At 37.8% G+C, this 25,018-nt stretch overlaps 1 protein-coding gene across 3 annotated transcripts in view; it reads right to left on the bottom strand.

The window, feature by feature from the left end:
- Nucleotides 1-25,018, bottom strand: part of hao1 (hydroxyacid oxidase (glycolate oxidase) 1) — a 38,656-nt gene that overhangs the window by 1,737 nt on the left and 11,901 nt on the right. Inside the window, exons 3-7 of one of the 3 annotated variants that reach the window (NM_001083542.1) lie at nt 22,411-22,666; nt 17,191-17,366; nt 8,501-8,592; nt 2,794-2,952; nt 2,119-2,188 (exon numbers count right to left, since the gene is read on the bottom strand). In NM_001083542.1, the coding sequence (NP_001077011.1) occupies nt 2,119-2,188; nt 2,794-2,952; nt 8,501-8,592; nt 17,191-17,366; nt 22,411-22,666 (753 nt within the window). Of the gene's footprint in view, nt 1-2,118; nt 2,189-2,793; nt 2,953-8,500; nt 8,593-17,190; nt 17,412-22,383; nt 22,667-25,018 lie in introns of all 3 variants that reach the window. The other 2 variants (XM_073927078.1, XM_009292778.5) reach the window with 2 other exon arrangements.

The raw sequence follows: 25,018 nt of genomic DNA, 5'->3' as shown, positions 1-25,018 counted from the left end.
ATAAATTACATTTAACTATTCCTGGAGTATGTACGGTAAAACAGCGTTTCCCTCCTTTGGCCCTACAATAAGGAATGAAATGCAGAGTGTTATCGTATTAGAAACAATTCCATCTCTAAATATTTTTAAAAATCTTGTGAGAAGAGAATCATGTGACTGTTTTGTGGTATTTTTGTATCTGAAACGTTTTGTTCTGCCATATTTGGCCAGGACCCCCTGCAGAAGGGATGCAAAATATCTAAATGGGTAATTTCTGGTAAAATAAAGCATAAATAAAAAAAAAATAAATAAATAAAAAACATGTCTAGTTAACCTAATTAATCTAGTAAAGACTTTAAATCGCACTTTTAGATGAATACTAGTGTTTTTTCAAATACAATAATTAATTAATTTATTTTATTTTCTGCAACTATGAAAAAATGTATGTATGTATGTATGTATTAGGGTTGGGCATCTAAGCTATAATGCCGATCCGATACGCATCTCGATACAAAGAATACAATCCGATATATTAGCGATATATTTGTGACATATTGCGATGCAACACGATACGATTCACACCCATATCACGATACGATGCGATATTTCAGCACTAACTAATTAGATCAAGTTTATGAGATGATGTGAAAGAGGATGCTGTGCCATTGAATGAGTTTGATTATTTATTAACCAAGTAAAACCAAGACTTTTTTTTACAAACTGACTTTTCTCTCAGAGCCAGAGTGTCAGTTTACAGTAGAAGGTCATTTTAGAACCTATAGCACATATTATTTAAGTATTTTCAAGATAAACAGAATGTATAAGTGCAATATATATTAAATATATATATATATATTTGCACTCTTTCAACATAAAGGTTTACCATTGCACAACAACAATTGTGATTTAACTTTTCAACTATGAAAACAAGTTTTACAAAGATATTTTGCCACTGAATATTCAAAACTTAAGGTCGTGTACTAGCAGTGTTATGTTGCTTTGAAACATCACTGTCACTGTAAACAACAGGCTAATAAAAATATAACAAACCAGCAATCTTCTTGCTGTGAGGTGGTCAAACTACCCACTGTGCCACCGTGACACCCATTATTTTTATCATTATTATTATTAATATTATTATTATTATAATTAAATAAAAATTAACAGGAGGAGGTGTTTAAAACCTTCGTTCTCCGTGACACTAGGCTGAATATCTTTGCAGATGAACAATGCAATAGCATTCGTTATTGGCGTAGAGCGAGCAGAACTGTTGCGCATGGAAAAAAACCTTGCAATGCTTTTCTCACCACTTTTGGAGCTGGTTGATGCAGTACGAAAGCCGGGGATACAGGAACACTGGAAAATGCTTTCACAACAACACCGTGGCGCCGCTTCAAGTGAGATTTCAGATTAGTCATACTGCCCGCGTATTTTACAGATGCGCGGCACATTTTGCAAATTGCATCTGTCCTGTCATGTCGTCCATCCTTAAATCCATAATGTTGCCATACTTTAGATTTAAAACTCAGTGGGGAATAAAATGTTTGTTTTGCTTCTCGCGCTTTCTGAGGGCGCACCACTAGCTTCATCCGCACACCTGATACACTGAGTTGTAGTGAAAGTGTACACATCCTCAAGCCCGTTGCTAAGGCATACTTTATGTAGGTCGATTAAATTATGCGCCAAAAACAGGTTGACAACACTTGTTAATAAATAAAAAATACATTCTATATTAAAAATATAAGCTGTATCTCGGAAAAATCGATGCATCTCGCAAAAAACGATGCATCTCGATTTGCTTCCAAAATTTCATTCATCCTCTGCTGCTCTACCGAAGCACTCGCATCGTGCACGCGCATGAGCGCGTATCGATACACATCGATGAATCTTCCCATCCCTAGTATGTATGTATGTATGTATGTATGTATGTATGTATGTGTGTGTATAAATATATATATATATATATATATATATATATATATATATATATATATATATATATATATATATATATGATTCTATTTTATTTCATTAACAGTATTTATATGATGCTGCTTTTTTCAATTTAATAACTTAATGCATTAATTGATTTTTTATTTGCATGACCCATGTGCATACCAACACCCAAACATTAAGTACCTGCCAGCGCTAAAGCGAGATGCAGTTCCTCGCGCAGTATTTCCAGAACATCACTGACTCCTTTCTCACCCTGAAGACAGAAACATCAGTAACCTCATATTAACACACTGCAAGAAAGATAAATCAATTTAAAATTGTAAGGAGAGCACATATTTTTTTATTCATTCATTTATTAATTTCCTTCGGTTTAGTCCCTTTATTCATCAGGGGTCGCCACAGTGAAATGAACCGACAACTTATCCAGCATATGTTTTACACCAGGGGTGCTCAACCCTTTTCCTGGAGATCGACCTTTCTAAAGAGTTCAGCTCAAACCCTAATCAAACACACCTGTATCAATTAATCAGGACCTGAACAGCACTTGATACAGGAAAGTCGATCTCCAGGAACAGGGTTGGACACCCCTGTTTTACACAGCTGATGCCCTTCCAGCTGCAACCTTATTCAATTCACCTGTAGCGCATGTGTTTGGACTGTGAGTTGAACCGGAGCACCCGGAGGAAACCCATGTCAACACAGGGAGAACATGCAAACTCCACACTGAAATGCTAACTCGAACCAGAGACCTTCTTGCTGTGAGGCCACAGTGTTAACCACTGAGCCTCCAGCAAGTTGCCTTAAAATATTAAGTTGAGTCAACCTTTTTTTATTTTAATGTAGTGCAGTGTTTCTCACTTGGCATGCAAGCGCCCACAGGACAGGTCTGCCAATAAACACAGCCTTCGCTCCCAAAGCCAAAGCCTTCAGCACATCTGAGCCCATTCGAACCCCTCCATCCATGAACACCTCCACCTGTCCTGCTACAGCGGCCACCACCTCCGGCAGAGCATCAATCTGACACAAATACAAACCAAAAATATCATTATTATCATTTCAATGTATTGGGTTCTGTGTGAAAATATTCAATTGTTCATTTTCTTTTTGGATTAGTCCCTTTATTAAGCTGGGGTCACCACAGCAGAATGAACCACCAACTTATCCAGCATATGTTTTACGCAGCGGATGCCCTTCCAGCTGCAACCCATCTCTAGGAAACATCCACACACACTAATTCACACACATACACTACGGACAATTTAGCCTCCCCAATTCACCTGTACCGCATGTCTTTGGACTGTGGGGGAAACCAGAGCACCCGGAGGAAAACCACGCGAATGCAAGGAGAACATGCAAACTCCTCACAGAAACGCCAACTGACCCAACCGAGGCTCGAACCAGCGACCTTCTTGCTGTGAGACAACAGCACTACCTACTGTGCCACTGCGTCGCCAACCACTGCTTTAGAAAAGTCAAAAACTAACAAACAGCACCTTTATTTAAATAGCTAATAAATTCTTACATCACAGGTCAGTGTTTTGTATCTAATACTTTACTTTTGTGGCAAGTAGCCACATAATAAGTGGGTTAATGTACATCTAGTATGTCTCATACAAACCTGTCTGACTTTATTATACCAGAACAACCAGCTAAATGTACATTTTTCCTTACATATATAGTTGAGAGCAAAATTATTAGAAAAAAAAATATATATATATATATATATATATATATATATATATATATATATATATATATATATATATATATATATATATATATATATATATATATATATATATATATATTTTTTTTTTTTTTTTTTTTTTTTTTTTTAGATTTCCCAAATGATTTTTAAAGGGTCATGACACCCCCACTTTCGGTTCAGGTCTACCTCAGAATTTTTTCAAAAGATGCATCATAGTGGGCGTGGAGCTCCGCGAGCAAAGGGCAGGAGTGGGCGTGGCCAGCAGGGGGAGAAGGAGGGGAGCGAACAACTGTTGTGTTGTCAGTTAGCACACAAAATGAGACACGAGGAGACGCATGATTTTATAGTTTACAAAGTTAAAAGTCAAAGAAATAAACAGTAATTTAATGCTACATTTGTTATTCGTAATTTCATATACACACAACCACAATTTATATCATTATAAAGAAAATCGTGTTCATATAAACACTATAAATGAGGACTTCTCCCTCAATCCCCGGGTCTGAATGCAGACTCAGTGCAGCAGGTCTCTTGCCCTGTCTATTTTAACCATTAGCACTGTTGGTAATCTGGAGGATTTAGGCAAACACAGCAGCACGGCGATGTGTCTAAATGTGAACAAACTCCTGATAAAAGACAACGTCCACCATTCTCCAATTCTTGTACTGCTCTCCATACAAAAATGCTTGCAGCACACACACAGTTTTGTTGTATTGGCCCTGACAGCATCGCGGGGAAAAACATGCAACAAACCCCGTGAATCATGGAAACAAATACATACGACCCTTCCCTTTCACCCAGTCATCAAGGTAGGATCTCACAGCTTGGCACTGGCAGGTCCGCCTTGCCTTCGAAAAAAAGCACTTGCTCTCGTGAATATTTAAGAAGCCGGCTCTCCTCATAGGATAAGAAAACTCAGCTATGAATAATAATGAGAAACCGACGCATCATCTTTGCACTTGCAGTTTTGCGCTCCGTCGCCGATTTTGATCCGCCCCAAAAATCATTTTAAACCCAGAAGCTGAAATAAGCTGACAAAAGCTCCAAATTATTCAGTTTTTCCCACAATTACAGCTAACAGGTGCTAACATTGTCTTAACTGATGCTCAACACACACAAATCTGTTAACATCTCAAAAAAGTACTCAAGGGTTTCGTGAACCTTTAACAGAGCAAGGAATTTTCCACTATTTCCGATTATATTATTTCTTCTGGAAAAAGTCTTCATTGTTTTATTTCGGCAAGAATAAAATCTGTTTTTTTTATTATTATTTTTTAACAATTTTAAAGTCAATATTGTTAGCCTCATTTGATTTGCCTAGTTGGGTATATGCTGAAGTATGCTAAAGGACTTTTATTTTGTCGGTAACCTGGGTTAAGCACTTCTGGTGAACTGTTTGTCATTACAAAATTGGCGCATTTTACCGTTGTGGGGTGTTCGTATTTTTTTTACTCAGCCAGTGTTCATGGGTCTGATGGACCCGCTAGAGCAGGGGTCACCAATCTTGGTCCTGGAGGGCCGGTGTCCCTGCAGGGTTTAGCTCCAACCTGCCTCAACACACCTGCCTGAGTGTTTCGAGTATACCTATGCTGCGTCCCAAGTGGCACACCATACACTATGCACTCATGCATATATGTACTTATGCACTTACAACAGGATAGTATATGTATGTAGTGTCGTCCCAAATGGCACACTAATGTTTTTTAACTAAGCGGAAATTCAAACCGTTTCCCTGATGACGTTTGACGGTTGCCAAATCGTTGAAATAAACGACGAATTATCAGATAATACCTGCCGTGAGTATATCCGCATTCACCATCGGGAGGCGCTATAATCACTCTCATGGGAGAATTTAGCTTTCACCATCCAAAATAAATAAAGTTATCCAACATGTGCGCCCAATAGCTCCGCCCCTTCCGCTACGTAAGCAAACCTGCTGCCGTTGAGTGCGTGAAGTGGCCATCGTTACACACTTCGTTTTACCGGCTGAATGAGTGCATCATCCGGGTAATTAAAGTGCACTCATTATTTTTAGACTTTTCAGTGTGAACGCACTACATACACTATTTATACTACAAAAAGGCATAGAATAGTGCATAAGTATACGATTTGGGACGCAGCTCTAGTAAGACCTTGATTAGCTTGTTCAGGTGTGTTTGATTAGGGTTGGAGCTAAAATCTGCAGGACACCGGCCCTCCAGGAACAAGTTTGGTGATCCCTGCGCTAGAGTTTTGGCTTTCCAAATTAACACTATCAAACAATTTTATGTTAAATCACTCAACAAATGTTTATTTTAACCCAATTACAAGCCATATGCACAGCAAACACGGTTAATTTTTCCACTTTACCTTTGTTAGATCATATTGATGAATTAATGTGCTTCTCGTTTCTTTTTTTTTTATATTAATGTTATGAAAAAAATAAAACCCACAGATTTGTTTTATGTATTGTTCCCACCATGATCATGGATATCATCATCAGAAGCTCCTCTCTCTTCCACAATCATTTGCAAAGCCCTCCCAGCAGATAATCCTTTGGCCATCTTGATCAGTTTTGATAAGCAACCACATTGGCAATGTCTTATTTATAGTACTATGCCCTAAATTCACAGATGGGACAGGGTATGAGAAAATAAAGCTTGGTTCCCGCAAGAGAGAGAGGGTAAAATGTGCGGGAATGTAAGAACAGACAGTGTTGATAGTTGTATTTTCAACAATGTTGCAACTTTGTGCGGGAGCAGGAGGGGGAGGGGAAGAAAACAGCAGCACCAGAAAGGAGGAAGACAGAGTGTAGGAACACTGGACCTACACTTTCAAGACTATTATTAGACCTGGGTCTAGTGGACCCGAACACCTTGTATGCAATGTAAATGTGTGGGGGGAGGTCTTACAGCTGGCCTCTTTGTGTTCCTTCTTGACTTGAATTGTTTACCTAGGTGCATTACCACCGTTTTTGTTCTAGTTCTTTAATTCGTTGCTGAATAACCAATCAGAGCGATGCCCTGTTTATATATGTTTTACAAATTAAAATTTGTATTTAATATAATTGCAGAAATTACAGTAGGCTATTTCACATTATCATTGATCTGCAGCTATGGTCAAATCCTGTTCATAGAAAAGTTAGTTATTACCACTTATACAAAAAAGGCCTATTTATGTGTATAAAGAGTCTGTTATTTAAACGATATGTGAACAACTTGTATTGACCTTATTCTCAAATGCGGAAGTGCGCCTGTTTTCGCGATTGTCTTAGAACTTCCGTCTCAGTCGCCTATGGGAGAAATGACAAGGAATAATAAACGGGAAAAAACGGTCAAACTACTTGCTCTACAAACAAATGTTTGCATGACTATACAGACCAAGTAGAATAATACAACAAGGAAATATCAGTTTGCAACATCAAACAACGAAACGAGCAGTTTTTAATGTCTAAAAATGAATGGAAGTGAATGAGACCGGAAGTCTCGTGCCAAAAAGATTCAAATGGCAGCGCCCGCTCGTCGGCGTAGAATAAGGTCAATAGCTTTACTTTGACATTTCCTCGAGCGAGAATGACGTCGTCTGCAACTTTCTGTTGTATACCACGCCGATCAAAACGAGTACCGTTGGTTCCATTTGGCAATGGAGACACAAGCCTGACAAAGGTGACCAGTACCATACCGCACTGAACTAAACCGTACCATTCAGAAATGAGACATTAGGCCAAAGGCTGATTCGGATTCTGCGGTCATTGAAAAATTATGGATTTATGTTCTTCACAGAAAATAGGCCAAAGCCAGCAAATTTCAGGTTGAAAAAATTATTAATTGTTTAATTTTTCTTTAGAAAAAAACTGAAAACGGGTCTCACAGACCCGAACACCATACAAGGGTTAAGGTCTGTTTTGAAAATCAGCGATCTCCACTGGCTGAGTGATATCCGACATGTAGTGGGGCTCAGAATGTACACGAAGCACTGCATTAAATTACATTTCCCCTGCCATGTCTTTAAAATATGAACATTTATTTTACCCCAGTATATTCAATGGAGCTTCTGCGCTAGCCTGCCGAGTAAACAACTTTTTTTGTTTTTGTTTTAGGCTTGAGCAACTAAATGAATGTCAAAGTCTGATTATATTTTAATTATATTACAACATCAATGCTGTAAAAGGAACCATATAAAATGGAAAAAAAGTCACATTAACCCTTCACTGGAAGTTTATCAGGATGGGACGAAACAGTAGCTCTGCATAATTACCCTAACTAGCCTAGTTAACCTAATTAACCTAGTAAAGCCTTTAAATGTCACATTAAGCTGAATACTAGCATCTTAAAAATATCTAGTCAAATATTATGTGCATCATGATAAAGATAAAAGAAATCAGTTATTACAAATGAGTTATTAAAACTATTACATCATGCAAACGTGCTAAATAATATAACTTTATTAAACAGATCTTACAATCAAATAATAAATAAATAATTTAATCATTTAAATTTCTAATAATTCTGACCTCCACTGTATGCTTCTACAACTGATCATATCACTAGTACCGGCACATAATAAAGACCACAGAACAATCCAGAAGGATCAGCCTCAGTAAAATCATCTCAGCACTAATTATATGAGCAAAACTGCAGGATCTGCAGCCGTTGCTCATCTCTCGTCTGTCTATATATATATATATATTTTCGCACTCATCTGATCCTCTTGAGTGCTCTTGACCACTGTGTGCTCATAAAACCTGAGGCCGCAGCCAGACCTTTGTTTCTCTGGTTGACCATCGGCTGTATTTCACACACCAGAGCTGTGTTTAGTGGACTGGAGAGGGTTGGAGGGTCTCTGGAGGACAATCGTGCCTCATTTCTGCACACTTACAGTGGCCGGGACCCCGTCGAGTTGTCTTGCTCCGTGGTTTGACACAAGTATTCCATCCACGCCGTACTTCAATGCTTCTTTAGCGTCTTCAGCTGAAATGCAAGATTCACCATTAATTACTGCACTTCTGTGTTCATCATTCTACAAGAGAAAACCTAGCCATGCTGGACAGCCAGAGTAAACCTAAAATTAAAAAGAAATGCTTTAATATGTTGCTAGTTTGACTTTGAACTCAGCTAGCACAATTTAGCATGTTGCTTCTACTATATATATTTTTTGGTTTCTTAGCAGCTCTTACCATGTTTTAGAAAGTCAATATGCTGCTAACATGTAGTTATCATGTTGTATGATGTTGTTTTAGCATTTAGAACAACTTCAGTATGCATTGGCTAACATGTTTTAGCATGTTGCTCGTATATTGACAGATTCTTAGCAGACTTGGCACATTTTACCATGATTTAGAACGTCACTATGTTGCTAACATGTAGTTAGCATGTTGAATAATGCATTTAGAACAACTTAGGTATGCATTGGCTAACACGTTTTAGCATGTTGCTATTTCAGTTTCTTAGCAGACTTGGCACATTTTACGAACTTCTATGTTGCTAACATGTAGTTAGCATGTTGTATGATGTTATTTTAGCATTTAGAACTTAAGTATGCATTAGCCAACATGTTTTAGCCTGTTGTTGGTATATTTTCAGATTCTTAGCAAACTTGGCACATTTTACCATGTTTTAGAACTTCTATGTTGCTAATGTGTAGTTAGCATGTTGTATAATGTTATTTTAGCATTTAGAACAACTTAAGTATGCATTGGCCAAAACATTTTAGCCTGTTGTTGGTATATTTTCAGATTCTTAGCAGAATTGGCACATTTTACCATGTTTTAGAACTTCTATGTTGCTAACATGTAGTTCGCATGTTGTATGATGTTATTTTAGCATTTAGAACAACTTAAGTATGCATTGGCTAACACGTTTTAGCATGTTGCTAGTATATTTTCAGATTCTTAGCAGACTTGGCACATTTTACCATGTTTTAGAATGTCACTATGTTGCTAACGTGTAGTTAGCATGTTGTATGATGTTATTTTAGCATTTATAACAACTTAAGTATGCATTGGCCAACACATTTTAGCCTGTTGTTGGTATATATTTTCAGATTCTTAGCAGAATTCGCACATTTTACCATGTTTTAGACATGTTTTTACTATTTCTAACATGTAGTTAGCATGTTATAGAACGTTGTCAACATTTTGTGCATTTGCATGACACATTGCCAGCATATGATTAGCATGTTTTTATAAAATTGCTTGCTAATGTGTATTATCATGTTGGTAACAAGCTTTAACATGTTTTTTGTGATTTTTTAGCATGTTGCTAGTATATTTTTAGTTTCTTAGCAGGCTCTTACCAAGTTTTACCATGTCATAGAACTTCAATATGATGCTAACATGAAGTTAGCATGTTATATTATGTTATTTTAGCATTTAGAACAATTTAAGCACGCATTGCCTAAACATGTTGCTAGTACAGTATGTTGTTTCTTAGGAGCATCTTACAACAGTTTCTTACTGGGCTCTTAACACATTTCACCATCTTTTAGACCTACACTATGTTGCAAACATAGTAGTTAGCGTGTTGTAGGATGTTGTCAACCATTTTAGAATTTGCACGGCATATTGCTAGCATATGATTAGCATGTTTTATTCATATTGCTTACTAGTTCATATTAGCATGTTAACAACATGCTTTAACATGTTGCTAGTGTATTTTTTTATTTTTAACCAGGCTCTTAGCACATTTTACCATTTTTAGACCTTCGCTGACAATGTATTGAAGGACATTGTCAGCAGTTTTTTTTAATTGCATGGTATATTGCTAGCATATAATTAGCAGGTTTTATTAAACTGCTAGTTTGTATTAGCATGTTGCTACTATGATTTAACATGTTACTGTCATGTTTTCACATGTTGCTAGTATATTTTCAGCTTCTTAGCAGATTCTTAATGGCAATTTGTTTTAGAACTGTACTAGCATGTTGCTAACATGTAGTTAGCATTTGAACAACATTTTCAAAAAAGTTTTAGCATTGCTAGTATATGATTACCATGCTTTATCACATAATATGTATTAGCATGTTGCTAACAAGCTTTAACATGTTTCTATCATGTTAATATATATAATATGTTATTATATTTATGAAACTATGTTTTCTTAGATGGTTCTTAGCAGCTTATGCTTTAGAACTTTCCTAGCATGATGCTAGCTAACTTTATAGAACATTTTTTACAGTTTTAGCATTTTAATAAGTTGACACATTTCTAGAATAGCATTAACATGTTTAATCACATTGTTTGTATGTATTAGCATTTTGCTAACAAGCATTAACATGTTTCTGTCGTGTTTTAGCATCTTGCTTATCTATTTTAGTATTTCAGCAGTTTTTTATTGTGTTGTTACCATCCCTGCTGAAAAATCTAGCTTAAACCAGCCCAGGCTGGTCAAGCTGGTTTTAGCTGGTCATTTCCCAGCCTAACCAGCTAAGACCAGGCTGGAAATGGCTGGAAACCAGCCTGGAAGTGGCCAAAACCCCTCTAAAACCAGCCTGGTCGACCAGCTAAAAACCAGCCAACCAGCCTAGGCTGGTTTAAGCTGGATTTTTCAGCAGGGATGTTTTAGAAAAGTACTTTTATTTTGTAGTATGTTGCTAATGTGTAGTTAGCGTTCTTTTGAACATTGTCAGCAGTTTTACCATTTTAATAACAGGGCATATTGTTATGTTTTAGGATGTTGATAACATGTTTTAACACATATATTTAAATGTATATTTACGTATTCAGTCATTTAGAAACACTTTTATCCAAAGTGACGTACAAGTAGCATGTTGGTATGCATGTTTTATACAGTAAATTCTTTATTGTGTAATAGCTTTTAATGCTGTTCGCCTGTTTAATCATGTTGTGGCATGTTAGTAACACGTTGCTAGTTTGTTTTAAACATCAATAATAATCATATAATAGGGATGTAACGGTATCAGAATTTCACGGTACGGTAATACCTCGGTATGAATGTCACGGTACGGTATTTATTGAATCATTTACAGGAAAAAACAAAACTTATGAAAATACTCCACAAAAGTGCCAAAAGTGTCAATGACATACAAATTAGCCATCTATCTGTAAGCTTTAAAACAGGAACTTCAATTTTAATAACAAAAAATTATTAAACCATGTAAAAAATAAAGTTTCAATTTATTTATTTATTGTTGAAAACTCATCACATTCAACATTTAATCACACTCAGCCCATCTACCCAGATGAGAGCTCTGCTAGTCGGACTTCTCATCAAGCATCTCCCGCTGGATCTAATCTCACTATATTTATTAAACGGGATATTTCATTTATCTTGTTGTCTTTATCTAACGACATATTCCCTGACTTTGGGCATTGGAATCTATTACTTGTTCTCAGGTAACGTGTTTTGGCTGAGCGCAAAGATAAGTTAATGATTAATGTAACCACGTACATTCTGTATATTGACTGATCGCTTGCCTTTATTTTTCTATAATGTATAAACTTATTGTATGTTATACTTTTAAAATGGCCATTATCGATTCTTAAAACTGATACTCAGCAAAAGAGAGGGGATGTTTCGTATTTTCACTGAAATTGAAAGGAGGCAGTTGTTATCGGCTCCGTTTTGTTATAAATATCCACACAGTGAAGATGACGCTCATATATGCAGCACGACGCCTCAACATGTCTGCTGTCTAAGTTGCTAATATTAAAATGAAAATAGGCAGTTTTCTTAAATCATGTTTACATTTTATTGTTGAGAAAGTGAAACAACAAAGCCAGGGTGATGTGACTGAAGTTATAAAGTAACGTTACACTGTTCCCTTTGAAGATTTACCCGTGTCCTCGGTATAATCTGCTTTTCCATATCAAACTGAGAAGAAGAGACTGCAGCCTTGATCAAACTTGCGAAGTCTGAACTTACACGGAGAGGATGCAGGACTGAACTGTGCGTGTAAAGCAGGTTGCACACCAGAAGCGACGCTCGGCGGCGCGCCACGCAGCGCCATGTATTTTAGAATTCTAATCATAGGTTTCTATCAGGATACACACACCGGCGCCGCAAGTCGGTGGCGCCCGGCGACGGCTCAGGACGCAGTTCATTTTTCAGCCGCGCCACAGAGCGCCATCTGATTAGTTTCATGTTAAATATCATTCGAATGTGCGCGTCTGGTGTGCGATACTTTAATCTGTCATGTACGCGCCGTGTCGCGGCGCCGAGCGGCGCTTCTGGTGTGCGACCTGCTTTAGAGTTTTCCAGCTCTTTTCATCCCCGCTTCTAGCAGCACACTCAATTTCCGCATTACTGGATCTGTAGCGACAACAGACCGCAAGGGATGATGGTCAAGCATGGGCTGATGGCAATTGTAGTTTTCGCTACCTCCCGTTCGCTTCATTCGCCTGAGCAAATTTTCTCAGAAGACCTATAGTTTTACCGAGTCATACGACTTCGGTAATATCGAAAAAAATTAATATTGCGGTATGACGGTATTTACAATACCGTTACATCCCTATCATATAATAGATAATAATTATAATAATAAAAATGTTAATTTGTTGCTAACATGTTTTAGCATGTAACAGTGTGTCGCTAGCATTTTTAGTTCATCGCCTTTAGTACTTAGCCTCATAATTGGAGCAACTCTGATTCTGTTATTTTTCTGTTTGTGAAGCTAGTTTAAACAATCTAACACTGTAGAAAAAAATATATACCTGACTTTAAAGCATCTTCAGAAAACATGAATCTGCTTTGCATGTGGAGTAATTTAATTTCCCCAAGTCCTTTCAGTTGGAAAATGTCCCAAAAAATGATGAAATGGCGTTTCCCTTTGAGCCGAGGCCAACAGGAAAGGATGCACTTTTCAAGGAAAATTATGTTCCACACATGAGCTAAAATGACTAATGGCCTCCCCAATTACTTCCCCCCCCCTCAACACACATTTCTGAGTTTGTCAGAGACAGGCATTAATATCCTTTGGTCTGCGCCAAAGTTAAGAATCTTTACTTTTGCTCTTTCATTTGGAGAATGTGCTGTTTTCCAGAGCCAGAGAGAAGATAAAGGTTTATCTGAAGACACAATAACAGCAGTAAAGCTTCTAGACGTGTGTGTGATAACCTCAGCGCTCAGACTTTCCTCCCGGCAGATAAATGACACCTTATCTGTGATTAGTTGGCCACTGCTGACAGACGAGCTAAAACGCATGCTTTATTGTGATTACATTATACAAATTATTTGTTCTGTATCAGAGATATCGAGGATGCCATACTTTTTAAAAATACAACTTCAGTTTAAAACTAAAACATTGTTCTTTTAATGGCATCTGTATCATTTTTATAGCCAATAGCAGATTAATAGCAGCAGTTAACAGATTTTCATGATTTAACTATATATTTTCCTATATATTAGGGATGTGACAAGATCTCGTATGACAAGGTTAAATCCCAAAGGAGATTTCTAGTCGCTGCGAAAAGTTGTCTTGTGAGTTGTGATGTTATGATGGAGCGTGAAGGTGAAATTAGCACAAAAGATTGCAGGATTGGATTTGAACTGCACATCAAGTGCTTTGCACACATCTGGCAACCCAGGCTGCCCGTGTTCATGTCACTCATTTTCTTGGGTGGGTGTGACGTAAACGCCTTTTTTTTACCGGAGATCAGTGGCTGCCACACCCAATAGAGGCTACAACTGCAGCCGCACTACATTAACTATAATTCATGACCATGCGATAGCACTTTTGATATGCTGAAAGTCAATCGCAAAACACAATTGGATTTAAGACATGTAGAGTATTCCTATTTTAGTTGCATTATTGAAGTGCAGTACAGAAACACCGCAGTCAAACTATTAGCCTCGTGTAGGACTTTTAGCCACAATTTTCGACAGAATAAGATATAGACACAAGGCTGTTTGACACTATTATCTGACTGGACCTACCGAGTCAGTAAAGTACCACAGACGCATACATCTCTAAGCGGGTACGCGCACACGCACACACACACACACACACACACACACACACACACACACACACACACACACACACACACACACACTGTTAACTCTCGAGACTCGTCACATCTTCATCATAGAACATGTGTTTATGCTGTCCGTAAAAGATAAGTTCTCCTTTCATTCAGCAATCGGTATTAAATTACATTAAAACAACTCTCTCCTTTCAGTCCTTACTTCATTGTCGCATTTAGTACCTCTGTGTGAATCACGGGGACATGAATGAAATGTTGCTGAATAAAAGAGAACCTGCTGAAAAATTTAAAATCAATTATTTAAATACAATTTTTTTAAAAAGTAGTTTAATTTCTAATGTGAAGCCAGTCAGTAGAGTTTATAGCTAAATATTTTCCAGTGTCGGCATGTCATTTATGGCATATAATTCAATAAGTATAAATAAAATACCATTCAATACAATAAAAAAAGCACCAAAACATTAAATTGTTTTGCATTTTGATTTTTTTCAGTTGAATAAAAATCTATTTTCAATTCATATATTAGCAAAATATTTGCAGTGTTTGCATGTCCTTGACTGCATACAATTTATTAAAATAGAAGTAAAATGGCTTTTTTTTCTTCAGTTGAATAAAAAACTTAAAAATCTTGTGTCGTTCTCGTGAACGCAATCTCATGTCTCGTCTTGTGGAGTCGACTCGTCACATGCTTGTTTTATATATATATATATATATAGACATACTGTAAAAATTTCCTTGCTCTGTTAAACAGCATTTAGAAAATATTTTTAAAAAGAAAAAAAAATCAAAGGGGGGCTAATAATTCTGACTTCAACTGTGCATAAATATTTTTGATTTTTTTTCCTAAATGACATTTACCAGAGTAAGGAAATTTTTACAGTATGTCTGATAATATTTTTTCTTCTGGAGAAAGTCGTATTTGTTTTATTTTGGCTATAATAAAAGCAGAAATTTATTTTTTAAACAATTTTAAGGACAGAATTATTAGCCTCTTTAAGCTTTTTTTTAATAGTCTATAGAACAAACTATTGTTATACAATGTCTTGCCTAATTACCCTAACCTGCCTAATTAACATAATTAACCTATTTAAGCCTTTAATTGTCACTTTAAGCTCTATAGAAGTGTACTGAAAAAGATCTAGTCAAATATTATTTACTGTCATCATGGCAAAGACAAGAGTTATTAAAACTTATGTTTAGAAATGTGTTGAAAAAATCGTCTCTCTATTATACAGAAATTGGGGAAAGAATTAAATATATATATATATATATATATATATATATATATATATATATATATATATATATATATATATATATATATATATATATATATATATATATATATATTTATATATTAGTGTTGTCACAATACTGATATTCGATACCAATTGGTATTGAAATTTTGAAAATGTCTATTTTTTTGCTAACATTTTACCGAAATAACTGTGATTGGCCATGAAGGTAATCAATTCGCCACTCTGTGTTTGATCTGTGCTAGCACATATACATGGACACTGGATTCATCTGACCACAGTACACATTTTCACTGTGTGATGGTTCATTCCAGATGCTACCAAGCCCAGAGAAGTTGATGGCGCTTCTGTACACTGTTAACATAGGGCTTCCATTTGGCACAGTACAGTTTTCGCTGGCATTTGTGTATTGTGGTATTTGTCAAAGGTTTGACGCAGTACTCCTAAGCCCATGTGGTGATACCGCTTATAGATGAATGAGGATTCTTGATGAAGTGCCGCCTAAAGGAATCAGAGATTATTGTTACACTGAAATTCCTTGAATTTGTTAATGATGTTCTGCGCTGTTGGAGATGAAATATCCAAATGTCCTCCTATCTTTCTTTGAGGAACATTGTTTTTAAACATTTCGATAATTTTTTCATGTATTTTTTGGCAAACTGGCTATCCTCTGCCTACCTTTAATCCTAAAGGACTAGACTTTTTTGGATGCTGCTTCTTTACCAAATCATAATTACAATCATCTGTTGATATCAGCTGTTTCAAATCACTATTATTTAACCTAAACATTATTTTTATATAATAATAATAATATTAATAATAATAATTGCAGTAATAATAATAATAATAATAATAGTAATAATAATAATATTAACAATAATAGCAGTAATAATAATAACAACAACAATAATAATAATAATAATAATAATGATGATAATAATAATAGCAGTATTAATAACAATAGTAGTAATAACAATAATAATAGCAGTAATAATAATAATAATAATAATAGTAATAATAATAATATTAACAATAATAGCAGTAATAATAATAATAATAATAATAATAATAATAATAATAACAATAATAGCAATAATAATAATAATAATAATAATAATAATAATAATAATAATACTATTGATAGTTATTGTTTAATTTTAAATTTTTTATTTATAATATTATTATTATTATTATTACTATTATTATTATTATTAACTAACAAATGTTACCACTAAATCTTTGTTTGCCTATATCTAAAAATTGCTATTATGTATTTTTATTTTAACAATGTTCATTATTATGACCTGCTAAATCAGTTGGTCAATAAATTGAGCGATAAATACCCAATAAATATCATCCATCGCTCTTACCTGTCAGAACCCCTTTGACCACCACAGGCAGCTTTGTGAGCGTTTTCAGCCAGCCGATGTCCTGCCATCTGACCGTGGCATCAATAGCCTGCGTCACATACACCGCCAGCCCGCTGTCCTCCCCGTAACCCTCTTTCTTGGAGAACGCTAAATCTGGAGACTCGAAATTCGCCATCCTGAAGAAGTAGAAAAAAAAAACATGGTGCAGAATGGAATTAGTCCTGCGAGTGTTGTTTTTTCGGTCAGGGCATGAAAACTGAGCCGTAGGTTTTTTTAATCCAAACACAGAAGCGGTGCTCAATGGCACCTTGTTTCCGCTGGTAAACTTTGATTTGTGGGTTGAGATTTTAAGGGTTGAGATCAAGTTCATGTTGTGTCACTGCTGATGGAAATGGAGGCGCTTGTGTAAAATATGCAGCTTTTTTGAGGGATAAAAAAAGATTCTGATAGGTGTAATTCAGCTCTTGGGTTTCGAAGCAGGAAGGCTTTACTTTCATGAGGGCTGTTTTATAGCGGGCTACTGTTGGCATATCTGCTGAATTGCTGATATCTGAATTATGTGGTTTCCCCACATAAAAAAGCAAGTGTAGAGTGTTGAAGGAGCTCGAGTTATGAATATTAATCCCCATTAGCGGCATGATCTACTGATGCTTCTACTGTTTCCTTAAATATATAAAATGTTGTCCAGTGAGCACTGTTTTACTGAGTAAATCTGTGAAGTCGTCTGCGAGTGAGGGGGAAAATGAGGCTTTGTTTATACAGAAACATTAGGGGAATGTTTTTTTAGTGTTCGATTATGGTTTGTGTTTATCTTTTGTTGTAAGTGCCATATGTGAAATAAACAGGGCCATAACCTGAAAAGACACGCCTCCTTTCATATTATATTTCCACAATTAAAAGTCACGCCCCTTACTGTCGATGGGCAGCAAGTGTGTTTTGGGAATCTGTTGGACGACTGTGGCCTTTTTAAATATGGGTTAGTGCACTTTTAAAGGTCCTGTGAAAATAAAATAATGTTTTTTAAATGTTAGTATGTTAGTCCTAAGGATATCTAAAAGCTAGTGTGCTCCAAACAATTGACTTTGACTTGAATTTCATTGAAGATGTAACCCCGTCAGTTCAACACCACCCAACCTGCTCCAAGCTGGTATTGAACCGGCAACCTTCCGCATGGGAATCGGTTGCTCTACCAAGCAGGCTAAAGACCATGGCCTCTAGCATCTTTCGCTAGAGCACCTTTAGAGGTCAGAGGAGTGAGGTTTACTTGCGCAGCACTTACTAACTGGCCTCTGCTACACTCACCCCCCTAAACCTTACTTAAATCCGGGTCACGGCACCAATGTAACCCCGCCAGTCCTACACCACCGAACTCACTCCGAGCTGGTCTTGAACCAGCAACCTTCCGCATGGGAGTCGGTTGCTCTACCAAGGAGGCTAAAGGGCCTCTAAAGGCCTCCATTACACAGACAACACAACAAACATTGTTTAATGTGTTTCTCGTGATTTAAAAAAATAATAATAATACTCCAATTTTGGTTCTTGCAACACATTTCAAAACAGTACAGAATTTATAATGTTTTCATTCCTTTTCACAACACTTTAAAGACGTTTAGGGACCGAAGACACCAAGTGATGATGTGTACAAGTGTAAATTTGCCCCATTCTTCCTGCGAACGAGTCTTAAGGTGGCCAACAGTTCGAGGTCTTCGTAGTCGCATTTTGTGCTGTAAAAATGTGCCACACATTCTCTATTGGACACAGGTAGGGACTGCAAGCAGGCCAGTCAAGTACCTGTATAGTCTTCCTCCAGAGCCAGGACTTTGTAATGTGTGCAGAATGTGGTTTTGCATTGTCGTGTTGAAATATGCGTAGGCGCCCCTGGAGAAAAAGGCAGCATATTGCGCTCCAAAATCTCCACCTTTCAGCATTAATGGTGCATCACAGAAGTGCAAGTTACCTTTGCTAAGGGCACTGACACAACCCCATACCATGACAGACCCTGGCTTTTGGACTTGCAAACAGTCTAGATGATCCTTTTCTTCTTTGGTCTGAAGCACACAGCATCCATTTCTCCCCAAAAAAAAAAAAAAAAAAAAACCCTGAAACACTGATTTACCTGACCATAGAACACATTTCTATTCTGTTATGGTCCATTGCTTCCGAGCCCTGAGAAGTCGACAGCACTTCTGAACACTGCTAACATAGGGCTTCATTTTGGCACAGTATAGTTTCTCTGGCATTTGTGGATGTAACTACAGTATATATTGTGAAACGTAACAAAGGTTTACCAAAGTAGTCCTGAGCCCATGTGGTGATATTGCCTATAGATGAATGAGGATTCTTGATCGAGTGCTGCCTGAGGGAGATCATGGTTCAGCTTAGGCTTGTGCCCTTGTCCCTTATGCAATGATATTTCTCCAGATTCCTTGAATCTTTTAATGGTGTTCTGCACTGTTGAAAGTGAAATATCCATATGTCTTCTTATCTTTCTTTGAGGAACATTGTTTTCAACATTCCAATAATCTTCTCACATATTTGTTGAAAAACTGGCGATCTTCAGCCTATCTTTGCTCCTAAAGGACTAGACCTTTCTCCGATGCTGCTTTTATACCAAATCATAATTACAATCACCTGTTGTCATCACCTGCTTCAAATCACATAATTATTTACTCAGTTTTACTGATTATTAGTAGGGTTGGGTATCGTTTGGGGTTATTTTGATACCAGTGCTTAATCGATACTTTTAAAAAGGTACCCGTGCCAAAACGGTGCCAGAACGGATACTTTTTAGCCACAAAATTATTTGAAAAATGTTTATATACATATATTATAATATATATATATATATATATATATATATATATATATATATATATATATATATATATATATATATATATATATTTACGCCTAACCACCCAGATAGCAAAACACAGTTCCGGCTAGATTCTCGCCTGCCGGAGACTTATCCCTTAGAGCTCAGACTGACTACCTCTGCTGGACCTACTCCGGATGCCTGGACTCACTACCGGATTCCAGCCCGAGTCAATCGAGCCAGATGCGGCGGCCGAGCGAGCCGGCGCTGCCGCATGCGAGCCGGAATCAGCCCGCGACGCCGCGAGTAGGTTATGCGCTGCAGTCCGGAGCTGGCGCGATTGAATATATAAAACCCTCATATTTGTTATCGTTATTACATCCATTTGTGTTTATATGACAGCAAACGCATGCTGAGAAGTTCGGGGGGCGTGGTTGATTTACATAAAGCGTTTGGTTGGAAGCTCGACTCCGCTCATTTTCGCGGCTCCTCCTCTGGCTCCATCAGACAGTCCTTCTGCGCATGTCAAGGCTCCAATTTCAGCAGTCTTTTGCGACAGTTTGTGCCCGTCAAGCAGGCGTTTTGCCCTCAAGGCGTTCAATGGGAAAAAGGGCTGTCGCGTCGTCCATATTTTTTACAGTCATTGATGTGAACGTACTCACTGAAAGTGCCAGATGATACCACAAGCTGTCAAAGACAGTCCATTCCTCACATTTAAGGTGATTCCATGAACCCTCAAATTTCTTAAGTGTTTCCCCCCTTACACGCAACTTTTGTAAAGCATCTGCTGCATGTTGGTGTGTCAGAATCCTTGCTTGTAAAATATAGCCATACTGTAGAATGCTTAGTTTAAGCAAAGTAGATGAACGCGATCATGCGTGTTGATGAAGGGAGTCGCTCGCCGCATGCGGCGTATACTGCGCGCTTTGCCTTCTATAAGAACAAACGCCTGACATCCGTATCCCTCAAAGCTGTTTAGAATTAAACATTTAGAGATGGTGTGACACAACGCGTACCTATGTGTGCCTTTGATGCATCCCTTGATGCTTCTTAACGGTGTCACACAGCGGATGCGCCGCTCAGAGCCGCGGCATGGCGCGCACATGACAGTTGATAGTATCACACACCAGAAGCGCACATTTACATGTTATTTAAAATGAAACTATTCAGATGGCACTCTGTGGCTTGGCAGAAATATGAACAGTGTCCTGAGTCATGGCTGGGCGCCATGGACAGCCGCCGACTTGCAAATTCTAAAATGCATTGCACTGCACGACGCTGGTGCACATCTGGTGTGCAACCTGCTTTACGTTCTTGTCGCAGCATCAGTGTCACCGGAATTAAGCACCGAAATTCATATGCTGATTCGGTCCGGTGCATACGGCTTCCGAATGTACCAGTGCCATGATGGCATCGGGTTTCCGTACCCAACCCATAATTAATAGCCCTAAACTGCTTCTGTCCTAACTTGTTTTGGAGTGTTTTGCAGGTCTTAATTACAGGAAAGGATGATTATTTACCAATGAAATTGTCACGATCACCAGCGATCTCTAACCACCAGAGGTCGCTGGAAAACATTCTCACTCGTACAAACTACAAATCCACCAGTTCATGGACTACAACTTCATACATGCACTTCACCCACACTCACATGCTTTCTCATTTAGACTGATTACACTCGCACCACCTTAGGATTGTCAAAGACTGATTACACACACTATTTAAGCAGCGCACACACTCACTCCCATTGCAGAGTCTTGTTATCTGTAAAGTAGCACTACAACGCGTTTTCCTAGTCTTGTTTTGGCCTTAGCCTTGTTTATAAAGTTCTGCCTGTCTGCCGCCTGCCTTCTGACCTCTCGCCTGATACTTTGACTACGATTCTGGACTGCCTTTATACATCTGTTTGCACCTGTGTTGACCATTGCTTGCCTGACCACTGAATAAACCTGTACGTGGATCCTGCTTAAGTTGTCTGTGTCACTTCCCGTGTTACAGAAATGAAATTGACCAGACAAAACATGAAATGAAATACAAGTCAATGTCAATTTAAAAATCACTACTGTCTTTTTTATTTACATTTCCATACTGTCCCAACTTTTTTCACATTTGTTGTTGTATCAACTATACCCTGTACCTAAACCCGACCCTCATAGACAACTCCATTTGTGTGCAAAAAAACGTGATTCATAAGCTTTTAGAAAGATGTATACATCAGCAATGTCCTCATAAGTCATCTTCTTCTTGTAATACCTGTTTCATACTCTTGTCATTTTACGCATTTGTGTTCTGATAGGTCACACATGCACACACAAAAATAGTTATTCTGCTGACACTTTCTTTCACATACACACACACACACACACACACACACACACGTCAAGTGTGGTTGTCTCAGCGTTTACCTCAAATGAGAGGGCAGCTTGAATCGGTTGCGCACGTCATCGCGTCGCCTGCCAAGATAAGGCGTGTCCACGGTGACAAAGATGCCCTTATAGCCGGCGTCCTCGGCTCTCCTGACCAGAGACTGAGTCAGCCCTCGGTCTTTATAGATGTAGAGCTGCAGCCAGCGCACGGCTCCCGGTGCAGCCTCACACACCTCCTCAATGCTGGAGGTGGACCAGGAGCTCAGCATCATCCCCGTGCCAGAGGACAGACATGCTGCGTACAAACACACACAGAAACATGCACACAGACACACACAAACACACACTCTTCAGGATGTTGTTGGTTTCTGGGTTGAACATTATCCTTAAAGTGGATCCATTATGCCCACTTTTACAAGGTGTAAAATAAGTCTCTGATGTCTCTAGTGTGTGTGTGTGTGTGTGTGCAGTTTCAGCTCAAAATACCACACAAATAATGCTTTATAACTCTCTGAAACTACCCCTTTTAGGCTTTGATCCTAATTGAGCAGTTTAGGTGACTGTCACTTTAAATTTAAATGAGATTGTGCTCTATTCAAAAGAAGGCGGAGCTACATATTCATGCATCCCAGCATAGTGGCAGATTCAAAAACAAGACTAATGACGTATGCTAATGAGGCAGAGATGGTCAGTAGTGGGTGTGGCTTTCCTCTCATGACACGTACAAAGGGAGAAAGTCAATCAAAGTGTTTCTGCAGACAGTTTATTAAGTGTGATTATAAATATATAATGAATACATTATTATTATTAGAAGCTGGTCAATCACACACTGTTCCCACACAACCCCTTATAAAAGTGTTTTTGCCCTTTACAGTCTATGTGATAACAAAATTTACAATGTTTATTTTGATGGTGCACATTATTGTTCTTTAGGTAAACAATTTATCCATGCAAGTTAATCCATTGAAAAAAGTTTGTGTTGGTAATTTTCAATCAAAGTCTATGCATCTGCTTCTGCGTTTTTCACAACCCGGGCTCATTGTGGAAACCTAGCCCCAGTTGTGGTCCAGTTGTGGACTTGTTGTGGACTTGTGGTTGTGCAGTAGCTCTGCAATGACTCAAATCACTTATTAATAAAGTCACCTGGAATGACTTAGAAAGCGTTTTTGCAGGACTTCCCGAGTTCATCAAGATCCTTTGGATTCATCTTTAATGCCTACTCCTTCATCTTACCCCAGACAAGCTCAATAATGTTCATGTCTGGTGATTGGGCTGGCCAATCCTGGAGCACCTTGACCTCCTTTGCTTTCAGGAGCTTTGATGTAGAGGCTGAAGTATGAGAAGGAGCGCTGTCCTGTTGGAGAATTTGCCCTCTCCTGTGGTTTGTAATGTAATGGGCAGCACAAATGTCTTGATACCTCAGGCTGTTGATGTTGCCATCCACTCTGCAGATCTCTTGCACGCCCCCATACTGAATGTAACCCCAAACCACGATATTTTCTTCACCAAACTTGACTGATTTCTGTAAGAATCTTGGTTCCATGCTGGTTCCAGTAGGTCTTCTGCAGTATTTGTGATGATTGGGATGCAGCTCAACAGATGATTCATCTGAAAAATCCACCTTCTGCCACTTTTCCAAATGATTAACTAGAAGTCAAGTTATTATTTGTTGCTCTTACAACTGAGATCAACAACAAGACTTTTGTCAGGTAGTGTAGTAAACAGACATGCTTCTAAGTGCTTATTGGCTGCAAGTGTGTTGTGGGACGCAGTCTGACACAAAAACATTTTCAGATATTCCCTAGAGCATGAATATTCAGTAAATGTTCATTCTGCAAGTGAACTAGTGCTTTAACTGTGCCATCAGATGTGTGCAGGGGAGATTACAGATTCTGACTGAATGCTGTAATTACTAGAATTATTACTTCAGTCAAACTGTGGTAATGCGGTGTTCACTAGTACTGACAGTAACAGCAGGAGCACCACAGGAAAAGAGAAGCATGCAACATTATGACATACAAAGTCTTACTTATAAGATATTTTGACAAAAGTTATGATGGATATATAGATAATATGCACATTGCATACGAGTCAGAAATGGATTATACACACCTTTTATAAGAGTGGGAAATGGACTTCTATATTATGCATGTCAAAAAAAGGACTTCTAGATGCAAATTTTAGAGACTCAGAAATGAATGTACTTCTAGGCACATTTTATAGTTGTCAGAAACTGTTCTTCTTGACTGTATGCACAAATTATAAGTCACAAATGGACCTCTAGACACATTTGATAAGAGTCAGAAATGGACTTCTACATTATGCACATGTCAAAAAATGCACGTCTAGGTTACATGCACATTTCATAAGACTCAAAAATGGACTTCTAGATTACATGACATTTATGAAATATGCAGTCTAAACGTCCATATCTGACACTTTTAAAATGCGCATATAATCAAGAAGTTCATTTCTGACCCGTATAAAATGTGCCTAGAAGTCCATTTCTGACTTTAATCAAATGCGCACAGTCTAGACGTCCTTTTTTGACTTACATTTACATTTAGTCATTTAGCAGACGCTTTTATCCAAAGCGACTTACAAATGAGGACAAGGAAGCAATTTACACAACTATAAGAGCAACAAT

This window comes from Danio rerio, chromosome 17 (assembly GCF_049306965.1).
Source record: "Danio rerio strain Tuebingen ecotype United States chromosome 17, GRCz12tu, whole genome shotgun sequence".
NCBI lineage: Eukaryota > Metazoa > Chordata > Actinopteri > Cypriniformes > Danionidae > Danio > Danio rerio.
The sequence above is the reverse complement of the archived record's forward strand: the minus strand, read 5'-3'. Positions and strand labels throughout refer to the sequence as shown.